Genomic DNA, 25,752 nt, shown 5'->3' with positions numbered 1-25,752 from the left:
TTAAAGAGAAACAAATGACTTGAGATGAGTTGAACCTGAGGGTTACCATGTCTCAGGTTACAGGTCAATCTTCTTCCCGACCTCTCCGCCCCCACCCCCACTCCGGCCTATCACCTTCACCCTCACCTCCTTCCACCTATCGTATTCCCTCCCCCCTACCTTTTATCTCAGCCCGCTTGGCACACCAGCCTCATTCCTGAAGAAGGGCTTATGCTCGAAACGTCGATTCTCCTGCTCCTCGGATGCTGCCTGGCCTGCTGTGTTTTTCCAGCGCCACATTTTTCAACTCATAACACATTATGAGCATGTTATGAAACTGCATCAGAAAATTTTTCAAATGTATTTTTACCTCAATATTTACATTTGCCAAATTTTCATGGTGATTTGAAAGTGGAAGTGAGCAGAATATTTTCCTTTTCCTGTGCATCTTATATTGGGGGCATGAACATAATTTTCATTTTGTTTTGTATTTTCCATAGATTTTGCATATTTATAAGGTTCATATTTATTTTGGCATTAATAATTATGAAAATTATTTCACTAACCTTCACAGATTGTTCCTAATGTACCTTAAAAGTGAAGTTTAGCCACTTTGTAAACCCCCAAAAAGGGAGAAGCTATGCTTTGAACTTTCTGTGATGTCACCTCCAAATTGTAGTCAATCCTGTTCCATTCCCCTTTTTATCCTGAATGCCAAACCAATGAGTGTAGACACTTGAACCTACTTGAGATTCCTCATGCACTGAGCTTCTGAATTCCAGGCAATCCTAGTAGTTAGGTCAAGCTCCTTGAGTGTCGGTCTTGAAATAAATCTCATTCTCTCAGAAATAGAAGGCGTGTAGTAAATACAGGGGAGATGTAATAACAGCGAAAAACAATTTGAAGTTGGTGGAAGAACCAACATTGTGAACTTTCTGGATAATCTGGATTTCCTATCCATCTTTTCATACTTCAAAATTTGTCTAAAATTGTATGATTGTTTATGCTAATGTCACGGTACACCGTTGTGGTGTCACTGAGGAAGTTGACACTGGCACTGAATTTGCTCCTGGATTTAGTTTTATTTTAATTTTAACCAAAATTGAAGGGATTTCTTTTTCAAAGGCAAATGTATCACTGATGTTGGAGCTTCATTAAACATTATGGCCTTAAGACATAAGCTGAATTGTCTACTTCTGCTCCTATCAGGTCTGCTCTGCCATTCATAGAGATTATGGCTGACCTGATAATCTTCAACTCCACATTCCTGTCTTTTCTGTATAAGACTTGATTCCCTTGCTCATTAAAATCTGTCCATCGTTGCCTTGAACATAATTAATGACCCAGCCTCAACAACCCTCTGTGGTAAAGAATTCCACAGATTCACGCCCCTCTGAGAAAAGAAATTCTCCTCACCTCTGTCTTAAATGTGTGACCCCTTATTCTGAGATTTAAACCCCTGTCCTAGAAAAGTGTCAATTATCTTCCTGCAGCTATCCTGTCAAATCCTCAAGAAATCTTATATGTTCTAATAAGATTGCCTCTCGTTCTCCTATGATCCATCAAGCACAGGCCAAATCTACACAACCTCTCCCCATAGGACAGTACTTCTGTGCATGGTAACAACACAATGAACGTTCTTTTGACTACCTCCATCCAGTAAATCTTTCCTTGGGTAAGGTGCTCAAAACTGTTCACAGTATTCAAGCTCTGGTCCGACTTGTGCCTTGTGTGGTGTTAGCAAAACCTCCCTATTTTTATATTCTATTCCTTTATCGGGAATCTGCATTCTTTGCATTGGAAGTCTTCAGTTCATTAAGCCCAAAACAGTTTCACTTTCTCACTAACAATTCAGTTAGCAATTTGCAAACATTTAATATTAAATAGACCTTTCATTTGCTGGGTATTTATATATTCAATCCATTCCATGTTAAAGATATCAATTGGCTTGCGACACGGTATTTAAATCCACTTTAAATGTCAACATTTGGAAGTGGTACCTGTTAAGCATGTAGGCAGTATCAGCTGTTTATAATGTTAGCAATCCTGTCACTTAACATGAGAAGATATAAAAATAGTTACATTGTGCCATGGTAATTCGAAACAGCAGCACACATCATCCCTCGGTCACGCAGCAGCTCAGCAACAACTTGGGGGCTGTCTTCTCAAGCAGCATTTTTGAGATGGAGTTACTGTTCATTTTAATAACTTATTATGTTATGCTAATACTGACTTTTCCAAGACCTGAAACTGTTATTTCGCAGCCCTGTGGTTTTAGATCCAATATCTGTCCACTTTGTGCCCCCCCCCCACCCCCCAACCCCGTCCCCGCCTCATCCCACGTTTTTTTCTGCTGTCAGGTAAGTCAGTCAGGTGATCTGGCTCTTGGGTACCACTGGTCCCCCCTTTCAGCCGATGTGGTGGTGCAGGGGGGAGCTCGACTCTAATTAGTCTGATTGTTGGCCTCAACGATCCGCTGCTCAGAACACACATGAGAGGACAGATAGAGAAACATATCATGCAACCTGATCCCTCACATCACTCAGGATGCTCACAAATGTAACTTGCAAAATAGATAAAGGATCTCTGACATCCATATACCTCCAGCGAAGAACATAAATTCACATAATCAAGCAGGTACATAACAGTTGATGACCCTCATCCCCCCCCCCCCCCCCCCCCTCCTGGATGAGGGTTTCTAACAACGCAATAAAATACATTGGCACCTGTACCCATACACCCCTAGCATCCTGCCCTAGCCCCCTCCCACCCAACCTCACCACAGCACAACTACAGAACGGCACAGTGGCTCAGTGGTTAGCACTGCTACATCACAGTGCCAGAGACCTAGGTTAGATTCCAGCCTTGGGTGGCTGACTGTGTGGAGTTTGCACATTCTACCAATGTCTGAGCGGGTTTCCTCCGGGTGCTCCAGTTTTCTCCCACAGTCCAAAGAGATGCAGGTTAGGTGGATTGACCATGCTAAGAATTATCCCATACTGTCCAGGATGAGCAGCTTAAGTGGGTTAGCCATGGTGAAAACCCCATCCGGGGTTATGGGGATAGAATCATAGAATCCTTCAGTGTTGAAGTAGGCCATTCGGCCCATCGAGTCGACAACAACCCACCGAAGAGCATCCCACCCAGACCCACCTCTCCACCCTATCTCGATAACCCTGCAAAACCCATTGCTAATGCCCTGGATACTATGGGCAATTTAGCATGGCTAATCCACGTAACCTGCACCTCTTTGGACTGTGGGAAGAAACTAGAGTACTTGGGGGGAACCTACGCAGACATGGGCAGGATGTGCAAACTCCATGCAGACAGCCACCTGAGGGTGGATTCGAACCCGGGTCCCTGGTTCATTCAGCTTCATTGCAACCTGTGAATCTCCTCAAATGATGATACAGTTGGGTTATGGCCTGGCCTTGAAGTTGCAAGAAGCTTGGTACCAGTTATTGAGCTTTATTTTGGAGTTAATATTGCCAGTGACTTGTGCTTTTGCAGACTGTTGCATTAATTGCTAAGCCGAATAGGTTAATAATTAAAGGAGATATCTATAACTCTACAGATTATTATTGAGGTTAACTACAAAAGAAAGCACAGATAAAGGTATAAGATTTAACCAACAAAGAACTTCAGTGACAAGCATAACTGCAGCAAATTCAAGCCCCTGGCTTCACACTGTTGTGCCAATCCCCACACTATTACGAGCTTCAGCCAAAATAGACGAATTTTTATCACTTCCAGAAGTAAAGCGCCAAGGCTGTAACCAACCCACTCATTTGGATATCAAGTCTTTTAATTTATTTTCCCAGTGAAGGACAACAGCAATTACAATTGTAAAACACTGGGCAACTGACGAAATCCTAGAAACCTTCTACCTCCCCACTCCTCTCACATAAATAGTGCCTTCTTGAGCTAGTCCTATCCCGGCAGTATTTGGAATTCTATGGCCTGCAGTGATTGTATATGATAGGTTCAAAGTGTAAATTCTGAGAACATCACAAATCGCAGAGACATTAGGCTGAATTTCTCTCGTCCCATTGAGATAGATTTGGAGGTGGGGGCCGGGGGCAGAATTAGAGAAGCTGGTATCAGGGAGCACCTCAATGCCACCCTGCCTTTGAGCAAATTTGCCGGACGTGGAGTCTGACTGGCATCAGGTCCCCATCTTTCTGCTAATTGGGCTCAATTGTACCCACTCGATGTTGATATTGCCAGGCCCTTCCCAATGGCATATGAGTCCCTTGTTGAGGCCAAAACCCAGCTATGACATGGAGATCGCCTCCTGGTGGCAGGCCATAGAGGCTGACAGGGCTAAACCCTTCCTCCATAATTATAACCTGAAATATGTTCCTGTGTTTATTTTACAAATATTCTTCAGAGAGCCCTTCCACCTTGGAATCGCCCTCATGTTCTACCAGCCAGGCATTGCTGCATCTGGTCCACCCAGCATCTCACATTGGACTTCATAGTCAATCACTCCAGGATGATTCGGTTGATATTCTGCTTTAGCCACTTCCAGGTTCCTGATTCAAAATCAAGGCCAATGTCAAGATCTTGGTCAACTCCAGTCCCTCAAAATATAGGTAAAAGATCACAATAGTCCCAGAGGACCATAGGGCTGTTCGCTCCTTAGAGAGAGACAACTGGTGGTAGTTTAACCTGAGGGTCCTTCTTCAAGGACCGCAATTTCCCCCCCGACGTGGTCGACGGTGCCCTCCACCGACCCAACCTCCACTCCCGGCACCTTCCCTTGCAACCGCAGGAGGTGCAACACTTGCGCACACACCTCCCCCCTCACTTCTCTCCAAGGCCCCAAAGGAAACTTCCATATCCGCCACAGATTCACCTGCACCTCCACCCACATCATCTACTGCATCCGCTGCAGCCGGTGTGGCCTCCTCTATATTGGGGAGACAGGCCGCCTACTTGCGGAGCGATTCAGAGAGCACCTCTGGGCCACCCGGACGAACCAACCTAACCACCCTGTAGCACAGCATTTCAACTCCCCCTCCCACTCCACCGAGGATATGCAGGTCATTGGACTCATCCACCGCCAAACCACAACAACGCGACGGTCGGAGGAGGAGCGTCTTATCTTCCGACTGGGAAACCTCAAACCACAGGGGATGAACTTGGACTTCACCAGTTTCTTCATCCCCCCTCCCCCCACCTTGTCTCAGCCGAATCCCTCCAGCCCGGCACCGCCTTCCTGACCTGCAGTCTTCTTCTTGACCTCTCCGCCTCCATCCTACTCCGACCTATCACCCTCACCTTGACCTCTTTCCACCTATCACATTTCCAACGCCCCTCCTCCAAGTCCCTCCTCCCTATCTTTTATCTTCTCCTGCTGAACACTCTCTGCTCATTCCTGAAGAAGGGCCTGTGCCCGAAACGTCGAATCTCCTGTTCCCTGGATGCTGCCTGACCTGCTGTGCTGTTCCAGCAATAAAGTTTCAACTTTGATCTCCAGCATCTGCAGACCTCACTTTCTCCTCCTAACCTGAGGGTCACTACACCTCAGGCGAGGGGCGAGGTTGAGAAGATGAGACCTTCATGGTAACTTCAGCTGGAGCGTCACAAATCAGCCATCCAACTGACTGAGCTAACCAACTCCCACTCTTGAACTACTGACCAGCAGACTGGACCAAGTGACACATTCCAGTCAAACTATTTGGGTGTGTTTTGTCCTACTCCAGAAATCTGTTGCAACCTACTTGTGTGGCAGATGGAAACAACCAGTACAATTCCTGACACAGCCCCTTCTTTACTGAGATTTCTTACTTCCTAACACCCTCACATCCTCAGCCCCACTTCAGAATCTTCTGCTTCATTGTTCTTTATTTTGAGACTGCTTTCTAGTTTTCTTCTCCCTTGTTCATTTTTATTGAGTTTCCTTCCACTGAACCATTTTCTATCCTTGCATCCCAATCATTCCCCGTATTCAGATTTCTTACTCTATTTCTGCCATTCTCATTCATTTATGAATCAGGGTATGCCTTGGGGTCAAATAAAAACCCCCGGTGCAATATTACTTGCACAAATATGTTTAACTGATTTTGGGCCACTATCTAATACTAAATAAATAGAAAGGTGTTCTGTGATTATATCTTTTGAATTTTGGTTGGGCAATGAAGGAAATTAAAAATGTCTTGTTATAAAAACAAATAAAACCATTTTTTATTTATACTCGCGCTTGGATGTGTTTTTTTTTGCCTGGATCCCTCCCAATGTTAACAGTGCCTATCCAGTAGCGTTGGGTTAAAACTATTGTCCAAGATATTCGCCTTGTGGCAAATTAATGCTATTCCTTTTAAGAACCGGTCAATACTCAGTTGTGTTAAAGTTTTGGCAGTGGTCATAAATATGGTGTTCCTCGTAAGACTGCTATTCACTGTCCATCCTTAATTGTACAAAGAAGAGTCAGCTATGTTGCTATAAGAGATGAGTTTGTGATGCTATCAGAGTATCGTTCAGTTGTCGGATTTCTAGTGACCTGGATGTTGAAGAGGAGCTTGCTCTAGGAAGCAAGAAGAATTATCTGACATCTTCACGTTGCTGTTTTTTCTGACTAAGTGACAATGTATTTAGATTTGTTAGATAACAGTGAAGCAATTTGAGACAAGTGCTGGCCTTCAGAAGAACTGTGCCCTCAATTTGTTTCTAGTGAGGACTGCTAAATGAAGGACTTGGCTTTGTACAGCTAATAGTTGATTTTTTTGCAAGAATGATAGAGATGTACACAAGAAACAAATACTGCTGTATTGTACATCGGTGACAATTGAATTTTGTGCAATTTTGGAAAACTGGGACAATATCTAAATCTAAATAAAAAAGTCTTCTGAATAGATCTGTTGAAATGAGCAAATGAAATGAATAGGCTGTCATTGGCATAAAAGGAGAAATTACAGAAGTTTGACAGTCCGCCAAAGGTATACTAAATGTCTATATCCTCTTTGTCAATGCCAGGCAACAGTATGTTTGAAGATAAGAGTTAGAAGCCAATATGTAGGGAGTTGTCAGTTCTATCTTTTCCCTTTCTGAGTCTCATAATATATCAGTCTGATAATCTCAAGACTGTCTATACTTGATTGTTTTTTAATATACTGGAGCGAATAGTCAGAAACCATTCACTTCAGTTAACAGATTGTGTTTGCAACAGGATGTGCAGCTTGCTTTATGGAACTGTAGAATTCCAAAATCCTTTTGGAGAATAATGTACGAGCTAGGAAGATTTTGCTGATGTTTAAAACTGTGAACTGTTGCCAAAAAACTACACAATTGTCTTGTTATCAATGACATGTTTTACAAACCAGGATTTGTAACAGACAAAAATTAATTTAACTGCACTCCAATAATCTAGCTGTAACAGTGGCCAAAATTTTAAGGCATTTTCTAAACTGCTTCATAAAAACTGAAGGAACTGCGGATGCTGTAAATCAGAAAAAAAAACAGAAGTTACTGGAAATACTCAGTCGGTATGGCAGCACTCGTGAAGAGAAATCAAAGTTAATATTTCGGGTCCAGTGACCATATCTCAGAGCTGTTGGTAGCTAGGAAAATGTTGGTTTATATGCAGAAGGTAAGGTGAGGGGAGGTGTACAGAGTAAATGACAGGTGGGGAAAGAACCCAAAGGGAGAGGTGAACAGTTACACAGATAAAGTGATCTGGCTGAGAGGGTGAGTAGCTGTTAATGGAGACTGTTAGTGGCTAATAATGGTAGTGGTGGCAGACTATGTGATAAAAAGGCATGGTGTGTGTGGTAGGGGGCTAGGATATTCCAAGGACACCTAGGAAGTTCAGGCCCTAAAATTATTGAATTTGATAGTGAGTCTGGAGAGCTGCAGGGTCCCCAAGCAGAAAATGAGGTTTGTTCTTCCAGCTTGCGCTGAGCTTTGCTGGAGCACTGCAGCGAGCCTGAGACAGAGATGTTGGCCATTGAACAGGGTGGTGAGTTACGTGGCAGGCAACTGGAAGCTCAGGGTCTTTTTTTGAGGGCAGCAAATGCCGTAGACTGGATTGTGAGGAGGTGCAGGTAAAGTGCCGCTTCACCTGGAAGGTATGTTTGGGCACTTGGATACTGAGGAAGGAGCAGGTGTTACACCTTTGGTTGCAGGGGAAGGTGCCATTCGGCTGTGGGGTGGGGGATGTTGGGAGTAAAGGAAGAGTGCTCCGGGGTGTCCCAGAGGGAACGGTCCCTGCAAAAGACAGACAAAGGAGAGGGGGCATATATGTCTGGTGGTGGCAACACGCTGGAGGTGGCAGAAATGGCAGCTGACAGTGTTCTGAATGTGAATGCTGGTGGGATAGTAGGTAAGGACAAGGGGAACCCTATCACTGTTGCAGGAGGGAAGAGAGGGGGTGAGAGCGGAAATGCGGGAGATCTATCTGTGACCTGGTTGAGGGCCCTGTCGACAATGGTGCTGTGAAATCCTCGATTGAGGGGGAGGGTGGACATTTCAGAGGCTCCCTTGTCGAATTTGTCCTCATTGGAACATATGAGCCAGAGGAGCAAGGAGAATGGAATGGAGTCTTTACAGGAAACAGGGAGCGAGGATGTATAGTTCAGGTGGCTGTGGGAGTCAGCAGGTTTATAGTCTTAACTGAATTGCTTTATTTTGCCATTTAACCAAGGTCCATTGCATCATTATACATGTTTGTCCGAGACGCTAGACATGTAAAGGTATTAGCTCAATAAGGAGTCTGCTTTGGCAAGTGAGGTGACTTTTAGACTTTAGAGTCATAGAGTCATAGAGATGTACAGCATGGAAACAGATCCTTCGGTCCAACCCGTCCATGCCGACCAGATATCCCAACCCAATCTAGTCCCACCTGCCAGCACCTGGTCCATATCCCTCCAAACCCTTCCTATTCTTATATCCATCCAAATGCCTCTTAAATGTTGCAATTGTACCAGCCTCCATTACATCCTCTGGCAGCTCATTCCATACACATGCCACCCTCTGCGTGAAAAGGTTACCCCTTAGGTCTCTTTTATATCTTTCCCTCTCACCCTAAACCTATGCCCTCTAGGTCTGTACTCCCCGATCCCAGAGAAAAGACTTTGTCTATTTATCCTATCCATGCCCCTCATAATTTTGTAAACTTCTACAAGGTGACCCCTCAGCCTCCAACGCTCCAGGGAGAACAGCCCCAGCCTGTTCAGCCTCTCCCTGTAGCTCAGATCCTCCAACCCTGGCAACACCCTTATAAAGCTTTTCTGAATCCTTTCAAGTTTCACAACATCTTTCCAATAGGAAGGAAACCAGAATTGCACGCAATATTCCAACAGTGGCCTGACCAATATCCTGTACAGCCGCAACATGACCTCCCAACCCCTGTACTCAATACTCTGACTAATAAAGGAAAGCATACCAAACGCCTTCTTCACTATCCTATCTACCTGCGACTCCACTTTCAAGGAACCTGCGCTCCAAGGTCTCTTTGTTCAGCAACACTCTCTAGGACCTTACCATTAAGCGTATAGACTTTGTTTGATTTGACCACCTCAAGTAGCTATGAGAAAAGTCACCACTGTAAGATGATTGGAAAGGAAATGAGAAACCACTCCTCCAATCACAGGGTGACCTCTCCTGTGCATGTTCTTGACTGGTTCATTGTGAACCTGTCAGCAACAAGCATGAAAAAAATAATTCCAAGATTAGACGGGCATGGTGAGTGGCAGCAAGGCTGGAGGAAGTGGGAACGGGATGGGATGGGAAGTGAGGCTACAGGGCAAGGGAATGAGGCCAGTCAGCAAGACTGGAGAGGGACATCAAGAAGTCAAGGTGGGACCTGAGGCAGGGAGTAAGACCAAGAAACTGAGTGCTGAGGGAGAACTGAGAGGAATGGGGAAGGGGGAACCCACAAAGAGGAGTCAAAAAATTCAAACTTTTCAAAAAAGGAAATACTCAGCACCCAACTGGAAAACCAAAATAATGAATTCCTTGCACATCAGTGTAGTGTCTCTATATGAATGCCATAAATGCGAAAAATTCTGCGTCTTATGATCCTGCCCCACTGGTTACCTGATTAAGGAGCAGCAGTCCGAAAGCTATCGCTTCCAAATAAACCTGTTGGACTTGTAACCTGGTATTGCGTGGTTTTTCATTTTGTTTAGATGAATGCTACAGAAGTTCTGGAGCTGCAATGTAAAGAGGAAATGCAACGGATGCTATTGTAATAAACACACCATGAATTGCATAAATTAATATTGAATAATTTTATTTAATAATTTACATTCATGTGTTTTCAAATTTTAAAATGTGTCTTCTGTCAATTGGGTTGCAGTGTCTCTGTGAGAGACAAACATGCCACAGTTTCTCCATGACTGCATTAATCTGCAGAAAATGTATTTTAGGGTGATGGCTTTTAGTCCCTAATGTGTGATCTTTTTAAGAAGAGCATTTGTTGCTATCTTATGCCTGTTACCTTGTGGCAGTTTAAATTTTTTGGTACGTAGGAAATAATGCTTTTCTTTGTTGCCTGGTTTGAGAAGTCTCATTTAGCAGGAGATACTGGATAGGCTGGGATTGCTTCCCTTGGAGCAGAGAAGGCTGAGGAGTGAGCTGAATGGGCTACACCAAATTAGGAGAGGTATAGACAGTGTAGATTGTGAGAGTTTTTTTCCCCATGGCAGGCATATCTAAGTCCAGAGGGAATAAATTTAAGGTGAGGGGCAAGTGGTTTAGAGAAGATCTGGGAAAATTCTTTTTCATCAAGAAGGTGGTAGAAATGTGGAACATTCTGCCCGGGACAGTGATGGAGGCAGGTACTCTCAACATTTAAGAAGCTTCTGAATGAGTACTTAAAATGGCAGGGCATGGTAGGCTATGGACCAATGGAGTTAAATGGGCATAGTGTAGCTTGGTGTTTGTTGGTTGGCATTGTCATCGTGAGCCAAAGGAAAGGGTGTTCGAGGACAACAACATCAGAACCAAACCAAGATCATGGTATACAGAGCCTGCTATATGTCTCTGAGACTTGACAGTCTGCAGCAGATACTTCAAGGCACTGGAACAGTCCCACCAATGCTGACTGCGCAAGATCCTGCAAATCCGCTGGGAAGAAAGATGCACCAACACCAGTGTCCTTGACCAGGCCAACAACCCCATCATCAAGGCACTTTATTCCCCCCCCCCCCCCCACCACGATTGACTGTGTGGCAGGGTGTGTTATCCACATGATCAACATAAAACTCCCCAGGCAGCTGTTCCACTCCCAGCTTTGAAATGGCAGGTCAGTCCCAAGTGGATAGAGGAAGCACGTCAGGGGATACCCTCAAGGCCTCGCTCGCGATGTGCAGCATTCCCACAGACACCTGGGAATCACTGGCCCAAGACCGTCCAAAGTGGGGGAGGAACATCCAGGAAGGTGTCCAACACCTTGAGACTTACCGTCGGGAAAAAGTAGAAGCCAGACGAAAACACTCTACCCATTCCTTCCCATGACCACCACCTGTCCCCAGTGTAACTGAGCCTGTGGTAGCCACATCGGTCTGTGCAGCCACCTACAGATTCACCCCTGCGAGTGGGGGAGAGTCATCCTCATTTGAAAGGGACTGCCCATGATGATGATGGTGGTGAGCCAAAGGGTCTGTTTCTACACTCTATGACAAAATATTATAGGTTTAAGTTTAACACGGTGGTGAGGAATATTGGGAATGGGAAAATTCATCAGTTCTTTCAATACTGCTTCTACATCAATCAAAACTCCCCCTTTATCCACACACGTACAGGAGTTGTTGTTACAAAGGGACATTGTCTCTTCATGAAGGAGTGAATGAAAAAGGAGACCATAAAAAACAAACGAGTAGCCAGCAGCAATCAAACCAACCGAGGCTAGGGCTGGGGAGGGGGATAAGTGTTGAATGAGAAAAATATCAGATTTGAATCATGTATTTCTAAATAATAAAAATTGTATTTGAGCCTACTCTACCAAGCATATTATTAATTTTTATTTTGTTCATTCAAAGTGCAAGAAATGTAATATGATTTTTTTTATTTAATGAAATAAGTGTGAGACAGTTCACTTTTCTTTCTTTTCATTATAAACCATGAAGTTTTCGGTCTTCTGATTATTCCTGACTTTAGAGGGCTTTAGATTGATGAAATGGCCAACCACATGGTATATGAACTTTAATACAGGGAAGTAATACATTTTGGTACAAAGGATTAAAGAGTAATATGTAAATTTATACAATTTAAGGATTGCAGAGACAGAGAAAACTGGCATGTATTTTATAAAAATGTTTGAAGCTGGAAGAACAAGCTGAGAAGGTTTTTTCTCAAACAAAACGTAATGAGGCGTGGTGAGGGAGTGATAGGTGAATACAGGTAGTAGGTACAACCTGATTGGTCAATAGGAGGAATGATTCTGGTTGGTAGCTGGAAGGAAGGGTCAGCTGGAGGGATGGAAGGGACTCCCTTTCCAGGCCCATCTCCTCCCTTCCATTCCCCTTCCATCCAGCTACCAACCAATTTCAAATAACTTCCCTTCCCACCCCCCCAACGCCCTTTCCTTACTCGTCTCCTTGCTTCCATCCCTCCAACTGACCCTTCGCTCCAGCTACCAACCAGTTTCATTTCTCCTATCGACTGACCGGGTATTCATCTGGCACTCCCTCACCACTCCGCCCCTCTCCCCACCCAGAACCCTTCTCCGCCTTCTCTTAATCTGCAGTTCCCCTACCCCCACCTCCATTCCTGAAGAAGGGTTGTACCCGAAATGTCGAATTCTCCACCCCTGATGTTGCCTGGCTTGCTGTGTTCTTCCAGACTCTCACCGATCTACTTTGTATTAATAAAGCAGCCGTTTAAAGGAGTAATATAAGCTCATTCTTTGGAGAAACAAATTGTCCAGAACATTTGGATTTAGATCATCCACAACATGATTATTGTAGTGTGACTCTGAAAGAAATCAAAACGTTTGTTTTTACAACTTTTTACATGTCAATTTCAGGTCAGTTTCATGTTATGTTTAACACCAGCCACCAATGACTTCCGTGTTTACCAGATCGTTTGGAACTTGGTCCATCAGTAAGTAGATTATTGAAGCTGCATTCAAATTATTGCTAAAGGAATTTATGTATGAGTAAAAATAATATGTATAATTATTTACTGGCCAAGGAAAAAGCATTCAACAAATAATCTGAAATGATACTGCAAACACTAAAAGTTGCAAGAAGTAATTATAGCTTGTGGACTCAGGAATTTAAAAGGGTTACATTTTTATTTGTAAACGTTACACTATTATTCAAAAAAGGAGTATACGGATAAATCTACCAGATATAAGTCTGTTTAACCTCAGAGGTAGGAAAGCCATCAGAACGTATAGTCCAGGAAAAAAAATTGTGATCACTTGAACAAAATTGGATTAATTAAAGAAAGCCAATGTAGGTTTATTAATGACAATTGATGTTAGTTATTTCATTAAGCTGTAGGTGAGCTAACAAGGTTGATGAGGACAAGTTGTGTACATGAAAATCTAAAAGACGTGATAACACATGCCACATAACAGACTTGTTAGCAAGTTGAAAGCTATGGAATATAAGGGACAGTGACATCATGGATAAGAACTTGGCAGTGTGACAAGAAACTGAGTTGTGGGAAACAGTTGTATTTAGTTTTGAGGAAGACATTTAGTAAGGTTCATCAGAGGTTGATACTAGGACCAGTGCATTTCCTAATCAATATTAATTTTATTTTAGAAGTGGGCATTCGGGACAAAATGTCAAAATGTGCAGATAACACAAAACTTGAAATATTGTAAACAGTCAGAATAACTTCAAGAATGCTGATGGAATGGTCGGCAGATGAAAATTAATGTGGAACGTCTGAAGTACTACATTTTGGTTGGAATAAACGAGAAAGGCAATGTAAAATAAAGATAGAATCATAGAGGTGGGTGTAGTAGCTGAGGGATATGGGCCTAAAAAAGCAAGGGCATGATGGTGAACCTTTTATATGGATCCACCTCGGATGGAATATTATACCCGATTATGAGCACCACAATTTAGGTAGTATCTGAAACTATCAGAAAAAGTACAGAAAAAAAGTTATTTTATTTATGCTTTTAGGTACTGATTAAATACCTGGTGGTTTTTGTTCTTGCATTACCCTCTCAAAATCCCTAATAATTTTCAATACAGTCTCGTTGTTTAACCTTACCTGAGATAGAGAGGCTAATTGTAATTTCCACTTCTTTCAATGCTCCCAATTTGAACTAAATGAATTGGCCATCAGGGCACAGACTGACAGTGGAAGTATCAAACATAGATTGAATATTAAACAATCCCAAACATGAAATACAGCCATGACTTTAGCTCAGCAATATGACACACCTAGACAGGAGATGAAACGTCTGCAAGTCAGCTATGCCCGAAACGTCGATTCTCTTGTTCCTTGGATGCTGCCGGACCTGCTGCGCTTTTCCAGCAACACATTTTCAGCTCTGATCTCCAGCATCTGCAGTCCTCACTTTCTCCTCGAAGCTTTCCAGCTTGACAAACATACCCACAACCACGACAATATGACACACCATCAACACACCAGTCAGAGAAGGGCAAGGTCTGCCACTGAGACCATGGCTGCATGTAGCAGCAAAGACTGCTGATGAAGGCAGCATTTGTATCATTTTTGGGTTCATTCCCTTTTTTGCTTCTTCAAACCTTTAACAGAAAATGTAGGCAGATTCAGAGAGGTGGGGTGGCGGGGGCCTTTATATTTATAGCCATGATTGTGTTCCTTTTCATTGTATAATCCCTCTGCTGTGTCAGTTTAGTTGCCCAATAGGGTGTGGAGCCCCTCGTTGCACATCCGATTGGTAGCTGAGCACTTGATTTGAGATGTCAGGCTGGGAGGGGAGCGAACCACTCACTTTCCATTCTATCTATTTCACCCAGTTGGGAAAAGCAAGGTCCTATACAGTAGTGAGGATCCTGTGCTAAACCGATAAACAACAGTATCAAGGGTTCAACTGCCCTTTTGTGCCCAATTCTGAGCACGTTAGGTAGAATGTCCAGGCTTTGGAAAAGATGAGAAGATTTATTGAAGTCATTCCAGGGAATGGGATATTTAAGTTCTGTGGTGAAGCTGGAGATGCCGGGCCTTTCTCCTTGGAACAGAGAAGGTGTGGTTAGCGACTTAACAAAGGTATTCAATACTTATGCAGAATTTTAACAGGAGTAAGTAAGGGAAAACTGTTCTCACTAGCATTAGGGCCAGTCAGAGAGGACATAGATTGTGACAATTGACAGAAGAACCACAGATAAGATGGCATAGTTAGTTATTTTGACATAGTTAGTTATTGTGCACATTTTGTCACACTGACAAAAGAAGACTTGGATAAATAATTTAAAGGGAGAAATTTGTAGGGCTATGGGAAAAGAGCAGGCATCATGGAAATAAATGGATCACTCTTTCAAAGAGCTGGCACGTGAATAATTTGCTGAATGAATTCCTTCTGTGGTGCACGATCCCATGGTAGGATTTCAAAAAAGGGAAGTTGCTTGATTCACAGCACCGTGAAATTGTTGCACACTCGCCAATTATTTGAAGTAATCAATTTCTTTTGAAAGTGGGATAATTTAGCTCAAAATGGCATGAAAGCTACAAAATAATAAATACAGCTTTTATCTGCCACATCGCATTATGTAAACTGCACTACAAAAGCATTCAGATAAAACAGCTGTTAATATGATTGATTGCTATCAGACTGTCAGTATCCCATTACTGATCTTGTTAATGTGCTTTCCTTTCCTCTTTGTTTGTTAGTGGAAAGCCATTGTCAATTAAGTTGTCTAAATTGCAGATAATTCACTTTTTTTTTCTGTCTTCCAGATTCGGCTTAGAATGACAACAGCAAGATATAGGCCTACCTGGGACCTGGCACTGGATCCCCTTGTGTCTTGTAAATTGTGCCTTGGGGAATACCCATTGGAGCAAATGACAACGTTATCACAATGTCAATGTGTATTCTGTACCCTGGTTGGTATAATTTTGTTTTCTCGCTTTGGTTTTTGCATAATTTCAATTTAGTTTTAAATTTATGGATAAGGGGAGGTAAGGATAAGGCTGAGAGGTGGTATCGCTAATCTATTAATCTAAAAACCCAAATGATCTTTGCGGAATCTGGGTTTGATTCCCAACATAGCAGATGGTACAATTGGAATTCAATAAAAATCTGGAATTAAGGGTCTCATGATTATCATGAAACCATTGCCAATTGTTGGAAATCTATCTGATTAACTTATGCTGTTTAGGGAAGGAACATGACCTGGCCTTTATCTGACTTCAGACCCACAGCAATATGTTAGACTCTTAACTACCTTCTGGGCAGTTAGGGTTCGGCAATAAATGCTGTCCTAGCTAATAGCACCTATATCAGTCTTTTTTTAAATGTACCTTTTGAATTAGTTGGAATCGACTTGAGGTTTCATTAATGGAGCAGAACTTTTCAAAACATTGTCTTAAATAATCTAGAAGAAGTCAGGATGAATGTTGTTAGTTCCAGCAATCAAATCAAATGTTACTAGGTCAAGCACCGAATTGTATTTTAATTTAAACCATTTTTCCATACCTTTACTCAACTTAGCACAAATTGAAAAATGTCACCTTGAATAATTTTACTTAAGCTTTTTCTGATCCAGTAGGATCAGGAAGCATGTTGTGAAACTTGAAAGGGTTCAGAAAAGATTAACAAAGATGTTGCCAGGGTTGAAGAGTTTGAGCTGAATAGGCTGGGGTTATTATTGTTGGAGCTGAGAGGTGACCGAATAAAAATTTATAAAATCATGAGGGGTGTGGATAGCTTAAATAGGCAAGGCCTTTTCCCTGGGGTGGGGGAGTCCAAAACTAGAGGGTGTAGGTTTAAGGTGAGAGGAGAAAGTTTTAAAAGTGACCTAAGGGGCAAACCTTTCACTCAGAGGGTGATGCTTGTATGGAATGAGCTGCCAGAGGAAGTCGGAGAGGCAGGTACAATTACAACATTTAAAAGGCATCTGGATGGGTATATGAACAGGAAGAGTTTAGAGGGATGTAGGCCAATTTCTGGCAAATGGGAATAGATTTAAATAGGACATCTGATCGGCATGGGTGTGTTGGACCAAAGGGTCTGTTTCCATGCTGTACATCTCTATGACTTCATGACTCAGTGAAGCAGGACTTTGAGAATGTCTTGCTGGTGCACTATTGCTTTAGTTGAAGAGAGTTTAACAATGTGAGATTTCATCTAGTTTTTACGAACTCCTTATCTTTTGACTGGGATGAGTAAGAGCTGTTATATCAATGCTGTTGTTCTTAATCTAACTAGTTCAGTATGAAAAACACTTGATTTCTATTTGTGTTTCTGTGACATTATTGAGTCTGTCAACTCAATGTAAAGGGCTCTCTCTCTCTCTCTCTCTCTCTCTCTCTCTTTATGCAAATCATCACGGGTTTATGGAATTAGTGTTCAGGAATCACAGGTTGTGGACCCTAGGAATAAAACAGGACATTGATGAGGGTGCAAAGAAAATTAAAATGTAACAAGGAAAGAATTAAGGCAACTGTGTACAATGACAATCTTCAATATAATTTATCATTATAGAATAAAACATAATACTGAACAGTATAATGAGATGTAAGGTGAGATGACTGAACATTTGGTCAAAAATATGTATGTTCTATTTGCTCTGGTCAGCTTTTAAAGACTTTGTCTGTAACCTCACAGACCTGTCTGTTTCTGCACCTCCTTTAAAATTATGTAATTTATGAACAGATATTTTCAGTTCAAATACTTGGAATGTTCTCTGCTAAATTGCCAGACTATGTAGAACCCAGTTTTCTCAAAATGGCCTAAGCTTTGTGCATAAAAACAAAAGGTGAGCCCAGAATATTGTTTCAAGACAAGACAAACCAAGATAAATGTAAACTGATGAAAAGTGAATGTAAAACTATCATTACAAGACAAAAGTTTCATTCCAAAGACCTATAAAGATTTGGAATAATCCACCAAGTAGCACTCAAATTCCAAGGCATAACATATTTTTGAAATACAATTGGTGACTGAGGAATGAGGTTTAGTGAGTCAATGTTTTATTGTCCTTCACCTTTTGCTTGCTTCTTCATCACAGTTTTTACTCAGGAATTGAGGTATTGCATGGTCTGTTAGGTATCTGTGGACATTCCAATGAGTTTCTCTGAAATGTGAACAGTGTTTATGTTCTGTATTGCTGGGTAAATGGCAAAAGCTATTGCAGCAAGACTGGAATATCGGAATAGTATGCATGAAGTCAAGTGGGATAGAGGTCAAATATTTCAACTACCTTGATAGCATACTCACATCTGAATCAGTAGGATGTGGGTTTGAATCTCATGCCAGGAAATGAGTGCAACAATCTCAGCTTATACTCCAATGATCTCCAGTTTAGTGCAGTCATAGTGACCTTATCTCTGAGCGAGGAGGCCCAGGTTCAAGTTTCATCTGCTCCAGTGGTGTGGAACAGGTTGATTAGAAAATATTCACACTCAAAGCAGCACAAAGGGAGGGCTGTACTCTGAGCTGCTGTCTTTTAGGTGCAATATCAAACGACAGCCCCAAATGGCATTTCAAGAGGACATAAAATCCCATGGTATTATTTTGAAGAGCAGTGTAAGATTATCCCAGTGTTCTGACCAATATTTATACTTCAGTCAACATTGCAATCAGATTACATGATCACTTTGGCATGGCTATTAATGGAGACTTCAGAGTGACTACACTTCATGAACTTCATTGGCTGCAAAGCAGTTTGGGATGTCAAGTGGACATGAATATAAATACAAGTCTTTCTTTAAATAATTCTATGGACACAGAGATGGAACCAAATATAAGAGACAAAGTCCTTATCATTAATCAATGCCATGAAGAAAAATAATTAAGCTATTTCCTGTTCAAACACACTGAATTATTAAACTTTCAACTGAGAAGATAGTTCTGTTTTCTAAAAATTCCTGAAATTGCCTTGGGATCAATCATTTTAAGTTTGTAAGATATGCTTAAAATTCTTGCTCACTCCTGATTGGGCAAGTAAGAACAGATTGAAACATGATATATAAAGTAAGGACGACATGACTAAATGATGACAACTGCTATATACAGAAAGAAGAATTGAGTGGAATCAATGATTCAAGAGTATGGAGTGTACATTGAACATATATTTGTAGTATTCCACCTTCACCAATGATTCTATTTTGTGCTCCTTCTCATCTATGCTTAAAGATATTTATTGGATCAAAGTTTAACGTTAGATGCATTATGTCCTTTAAGCCAAATTGATGCTCCCAGATTAGTGTAGCAGCAACAAAACTAAAATCTACAAACTGAAGTCTGATTGGATCTGCAATATTATAGCACTTAGAGCAACAAAATTCCCAGACTCCAGCAATAGGAGTCTCGATTGCTAGTATTGTATAAGTCAGTAGATGACATTAGCAGCCTCCTGAATTCGAGTTGTAGCCTGGTGATGTCAACATAGGATATCACAGATAGAAAAATCAAAAGCAAATTAGTTGATGGAATTTGCCATTATCTGCCATTCTGTCCTAGTTGGGTAGGCTGATACTTCAACCTGTCCACATCAGATAATAACATGTGCTCAATGGTGCTATCCTACACAGAACTTCTCCCAACTTCAGCAACAAATGACATAGAGACATTTTGATATTTAGTTTATGACTATTGAGCAGTTATGTGTTACTAAGCTGACCAGACAGCTTTTTTTAATCAACAGAAATTAGCGCACAAACCTTCCGCTGGGTATAATTCAGTAATAAGCAGTGTCATTACACTACATCAAATAGCAGATGTTGTAAGGTGCAAGTGTAAATTTGGTACATTTGTCTCCATATGCTCTGGCTCCACAAGCTGGTATAGCTGGTGTCTCAATTGTCATTGATTACTGAAGCCTAAAATATATGCTGTAAGGGATTACCATTTTCTGAGTCACACGGGGCGGCACGGTGGCACAGTGGTTAGCACTGCTGCCTCACAGCACCTGAGACCTGGGTTCAATTCCTGCCTCAGGCGACTCTCTGTGTGGAGTTTGCACATTTTCCCTGTGTCTGCGTGGGTTTCCTCCGGGTGCTCCGGTTTCCTCCCACAATCCAAAAATGTGCAGGTTAGGTGAATTGGCCATGCTAAATTGCCCGTAGTGTTAGGTGAAGGGGTAAATGTAGGCGAATGGGTCTGGGAGGGTTGCGCTTCGGCGGGTCGGTGTGGACTTGTTGGGCCGAAGGGCCTGTTCCACACTGTAATTAATCTAATCTAAAATAGTTGACCAAGCTTTCATTTTTTCTGGAATTCTCTGAAGGTGAATTGCTCCAACAATTTATACGAATCTGTTGTATTTGGTAGCTACAGCACAACTTTTGTTTCCCTTCAGAGTTTTGTGCTGTCTTTAAAAAACACAGACGTGTTGGAGTCCAGTTCCACTGGTGCTGACAGTACCTCACCAAAAGCAACTGTCCTTAGAAGTGTCAGTGTTAGAATGCTGAATAGGCCTTGGAGTCATCACAGCTGAATCCAACAAATTGTCCTTTATGCAGAAAAGTCTGGATAATGATTAAAAATGGAATCACTGGTGGATTGTCTGTCCTAGCTCAGATGGTAAGGTACTGTTAAAATCCCATTCTTAACAAGGTGAAGCCAGCTAATGTCTGCATGGCTCCACGGTTGAAAGTGTAAAGAGCCACATTTTTGTTGGTAAAGACCATGGGTGCTAACATAAATGAGTGCAAAAATTAAGGATGAAGTATTGGTGAGATAAGAATACACCTTCCCTGCAATAGTCAATCCCAAGAATGTGAGTGAGCATGTGGTCCAGCCAGATTAATCTTTCATCAGCCAAAATCTGTAAAGATTATCAGACTGTATAATTCTCAAACTCAGATCCGTATTTCCTTTAGAAGCTCTTTAACTAGCTTCTTGCCATGTGTAACAGCTGAGCCCGCTCACTCTTATTGATCAGGAACCATGCCCCTTATCCACCCCCTCAAAAAAAAAACATAATGTGTATAATTCCCTGTAAATGGACTAAATATTCATTTGTGGGCCATTTCCCATTTTATGTCCTTATTTAAATCAGAAGACTCCTTTTAGAGAATTTGGCTATTAAACTTTCATTCTTTCTTTGTTACTCCAGAGTTTGTCAATTTTCTCCCACTTATGGGATGTATTACATTATGCTAGTTGCAATCCTGGTATATTGTCCAAGAGGTCCTCTTCATGTAAGAGCAGATAAATGACTGGATTATGTGTGACTTCTGGCTGACTATCAGTTTCTCCAAGTTGCTCAGACCAATTCTTTCACATCTCCCTCTCATTGACTGAGGGATAATACACAAATACAAAAGCAAAAGTTCTGATCTAAGTTCATAGAATTAATATAAACTCCCCATTTTCATTCAGTTTAAAGCTGAGTACTAATTAGGAATCTTATACCATCATCCAAGAAGGTGTAATATTCAATTATTTGTTCACTGTTTGAAATACAGTATACGGAAACCTTTTTCAAAAAAAAAGCTAAACTTTCTACCACAAAAACAGATGGCACTTTCTATCTTCCCAGTTATTTCTTGGAGATTAGGCACTCATTGTGCTAGTCTGGCAGTTAGGGTCATGGAGCCTCTTGTGTGTAGAAGCCTGTGGAACTAGGCAGATTGGATTCTTCTGAGAGTCTATCCATAATTTTGCAGTTTGTCTGTGGTTCTTAACTTTGGTTTCCATTATCTTCCTATTGAATCCACATTTGGTGAAATTACATCCATCACCTTCCATAGGCTTGATCAGTTTTCAGACAATAACCATCTCCACTAGCTGTAGATCTCAGAAATGTGATGATTCTCAGATTAGTTGCATGGATTTCTTGTGCCATTGGTTTTAAGCTTCTTGCCTTCTGGGTTCACCATTTCTATAAATAATGATTCTTTTGAAAGAGAACCAACCAGTGTGGAATTTAGATTGGTTTTACACAGTAAGCTGTCCTAAATCCAAAGATGTGCAGGTTAGATGGATTGGCCATGCTAAGTTGCCCCATAGTGATCAGGGATGTGTAAGTTAGGTGCATCAGTCAGGGTAAATGTAGGGGAATGGGTTTGGGTGGGATACTCTTCCGGGTTGGCGTGGACTTGTTGGACCGAAGGGCCTGTTTCCATACTGTAGGGATCTATCTATCTATCTATCCACCTGTACTTGCCTCCTTTTGATAGTGTATGAGAATTGTTTTCTCTGTAATTTGAATATCTGTACTTTCCTTTCCACTGTGAACACTATTTTAAATATTATCTACTGTACTGCTCAACAATATTGGACCAGAAATTCACCCCTTAATTTGCTTATCAAGTCTTCCCAAATCCTCATTACCTGTTGCAAAACGTTTAACATTGCAGATACTCACCTAGTTCTCTTGGACTAACTCAAGACAGGAATTTATAATGATGTGATACATGAAGTAAACCCTTCCATCTCTTTACCTTTTGGAAGTCAGAAGCTGACTGCTGCATATGAAGTATCCTTCTGTTATTTTTTAAAAGATTTTATTTACAGGAGTACAGGAATACAGTGAAAAGGGAATAATTTCACCACACATGGCACCATCTTAGGTCACCAAGTGCCTAGGTACAAAAAAAGCTTATGTACAATGTAGTAACAGAAACAAGAGTTAATAAGTTAAGCATTACTTCATAGAATAGTAGAAAAATAAAGAAATAGGTTATAGATTATATTGACATATTTTGTCATTTAAACTGGGAAAATAAAGGGATAAATTAAAAGTTCACCAGTCTCTGATGAGTCCTCCGCTTGTCTTGCTCTCCAAGAGACTTCAGCTCTCTGTTCTGGGAGCCATCACCATAGATACCGTCGCTGCTGCTGGAACTGCCACCTCTCCGATTTCCCCTGCTGTCTCTGGAGCATACCCAGGTAGTACTCACTCACACACCAAGCCGAGACACCACCATGAGCCACTGAGAGACCCGCTGACATACCGCCAAGACACCAAGCTGAGACCCTCAAGGAGACCAGGCCACGACACGCCACCAGATCCATAGGACGAAAGAAAGAGAAGGAAACAGAAAAAGCAGAGGAGCTCTTGTTGGAGCATCTTCAGGTGTTGGTGGGAAGCCATTCCATATACATCAAAATGGTCATTTGGTTAAAGTAGCCATTTGTTATCTTGAAATTAGAATATTGAATTATTATTCTTCTAGGATGGTTTGTGATAAAGCAGAAAACCTGGCTTTTAGAATAAAAATCAAAAATGCTGGTAATAGTCTCATCCATGGAGAGAAACCAAGTTAGTGTTTCAAGCAGACGGTCTTTCATTGGATCTGAGAAAAGTTAAAGACGTGACAGGTTTTAAGGGAGTACAGAGGCAAGGAAAGAGATGGAGATGACCAGAAGCTCTGGGTCATGAATGGAGGTGTTATGCAAAATTGTCACCGGTCCATTTGGTCCCCTCAATGCAGTGGAACCTGTATAGTATTTGCTCTGAGTGCACTGAATAAAAGAAGATATATAAGAATCACTGTTTCACCTGAAGGGAGGAGAAGTTTCTCTATATCTGATTAAAATATCCTGGATTTATCCTCTGCTCCTTAATTCGTAGGATGCTGAGACCATTGTTTGTATCGTAGGACTCTGTGTTGAGAACAAGTTAATTTCTCATAAACAAGAGATCAAACCTTGTTTGACTTGAATTGGTTTGGCTCAGTTTCATATCTCTTGAGTTGTTCAGGAGTGAAATATTTCTAATCAAATTTATTTGTCAATGGTGTATCTTTTAGGCCAGTTGTTACCTTCAACTGGGCATGTGGCAGGGCTGTGCCACACATTGAAGATTGGTATAGTTGCTTAGTGTTGAGCGAAATTTCAGAGTTTTCACTCATATTATTGCTAACGAATGTGGTTGTGCCTTTGTTTATGTTAGCTTCTGACTTACAGAGTACGGGAAACTACTTGTGAATTATTTTTGAAGGGAGGTGTGATCAGTTAGGGATTAGGTTTCCACAGTTTACCACCATTGCCTCCTGACTCCAGTCCTAATCTTCAGCTTAGAGTCCAATACCCAAGGTGGTATTTCAGCACCATACTGACATAATCTCCAAAAATGCAGTGTTCTTTCAGATGTGACATTAAGTATCTGTACTTCAGGGTGGATTTGAATGATCCCAGGATATGATTTCAAGGAGCAGGGGAGTTCTCCCTGGTGCCCTGAACAATTTTTATTCCTCAATCTTCATCGGCTAAAACAAATTGTCTAGCCATTTAATCCTTTATTAATAGCAACTTCATGCTATGAACAAATTAGTTGCCATACTTCCTACAGAAAATATTAAAAATCACACAACACCAGGTTATAGTTCAACGGGTTTAATTGGAAGCACTAGCTATCGGAGCGACGCTCCATCATCAGATGGTTGAAGGAGCGGCGCTCCGAAAGCTAGTGCTTTCAATTAAACCTGTTGAACTATAACCTGGGTAAAAACAATGACTGCAGATGCTGGAAATCAGAGTCTAGATTAGAGTGGTGCTGGAAAAGCACAGCAGTTCAGGCAGCATCCGAGGAGCAGTAAAATCGACGTTTCAGGCAAAAGCCCTTCATCAGGAATACAGGCAGAGAGCCTGAAGGGTGGAGAGACCTGGTGTTGTGTGATTTTTAACTTTGTCCACCCCAGTCCAACACCGGCGTCTCCAAATCATGACTACAGAAAATATGGTCAGTCCCTCAGCAGTGAATAGATTGGCTGTGGAGTGTTTTGTGGAAAACACAAGACTTCTGAGTCATTTTAAATCCAGCCCAGACTGTCAGAGTAAAGTTCTCCTAATTTTGTTGATGGAAGAATCTTTGGGCAGTTTTTAATCCAGCAGCAAGAGTGCTCGAGTTTAGCAGAGCACAGTTGATAATTGCCAATCTCGCTTGAAAAACTAGCATAATAGGTCTTGCGTCACTTAAACTAATGTTGCCTTGGTACTATCCATTTTGGACTGATAGTCTCTCAGAGTAAACCTTGACCTGACAATGGGCACAAGGTGTTTTTACTTAAAATTATGAGAAATTTTCCTTCTTTTAAAACTTTGGATTCAGACAGAGTGGGAGGAGGTGTACATAGGCAGTGCAGGGGTGGGCAGAGAGAGAGACAGAGAGAGAGTCATATGTGGGAAGATGTATAAATCCTGGGGCAGAAGAGTTTTGTTACTTTGCTCTGTTTTGCCAACAGTGTCTGAAACAATACGTGGAACTTTTAATTAAAGAGGGCCTGGAATCCTCAATAAGCTGCCCCGATGCTGCTTGCCCAAAGAGAGGTCATCTACAGGAAAATGAGGTAAAAGATGTATCTTTGTAGTGATTAATTGACAACATAACTGCAATTACTGTCTCGTTTACTCTCTGCATGTGTTTGTACACTCAACATTTGTAGCTTTGACTTCCAACTTTTTGTATAACAATAATCCAGTGAGCTTTATCATTTTAAATGTACTTGATGTAAACATGACCTGGAAGTAAAATTAGAACGAAAGATATTTTGAATCATACGCTCATTTGTGCATTATTTCATTGATGATGAGGCTTGAAATATGATCATTTTTGCACTTAACAGTATTTCACTCTTCATCTTTCCAACAGATTGAATGTGTTGTTGCAGCAGAACTTATGCAGAGGTATAAAAGATTGCAGTTTGAAAAAGGCAAGTGAATTATGTTATGCAAACAGACATAGGCCATTCAGCCCTTTTGAGTGTGCTACA

At 41.5% G+C, this 25,752-nt stretch overlaps 1 protein-coding gene across 8 annotated transcripts in view; it reads left to right on the top strand.

Annotated features, from left to right (window-relative positions):
• LOC122541537 (putative E3 ubiquitin-protein ligase RNF144A-A) overlaps positions 1-25,752 on the top strand; it is a 74,353-nt gene that overhangs the window by 26,220 nt on the left and 22,381 nt on the right. For 6 of the 8 annotated variants that reach the window (XM_043678384.2, XM_043678376.2, XM_043678369.2 and 3 more), the window contains 4 exons: positions 12,950-13,026; positions 15,829-15,975; positions 25,225-25,329; positions 25,632-25,692. In XM_043678384.2, coding sequence (XP_043534319.1) covers positions 15,841-15,975; positions 25,225-25,329; positions 25,632-25,692 — 301 coding nt within the window. In that variant the 5' untranslated portion in view covers positions 12,950-13,026; positions 15,829-15,840. The remainder of the gene's footprint in view (positions 1-12,949; positions 13,027-15,828; positions 15,976-25,224; positions 25,330-25,631; positions 25,693-25,752) is intronic. The other 2 variants (XM_043678407.2, XM_043678399.2) reach the window with 1 other exon arrangement.

This window comes from Chiloscyllium plagiosum, unplaced genomic scaffold (genome assembly GCF_037043375.1).
Source record: "Chiloscyllium plagiosum isolate Xiang-an unplaced genomic scaffold, Cpla_swu_hap1 HiC_scaffold_3, whole genome shotgun sequence".
NCBI classification, from domain to species: Eukaryota; Metazoa; Chordata; class Chondrichthyes; order Orectolobiformes; family Hemiscylliidae; genus Chiloscyllium; species Chiloscyllium plagiosum.
This window is presented reverse-complemented; position numbering and strand designations above follow the sequence as displayed.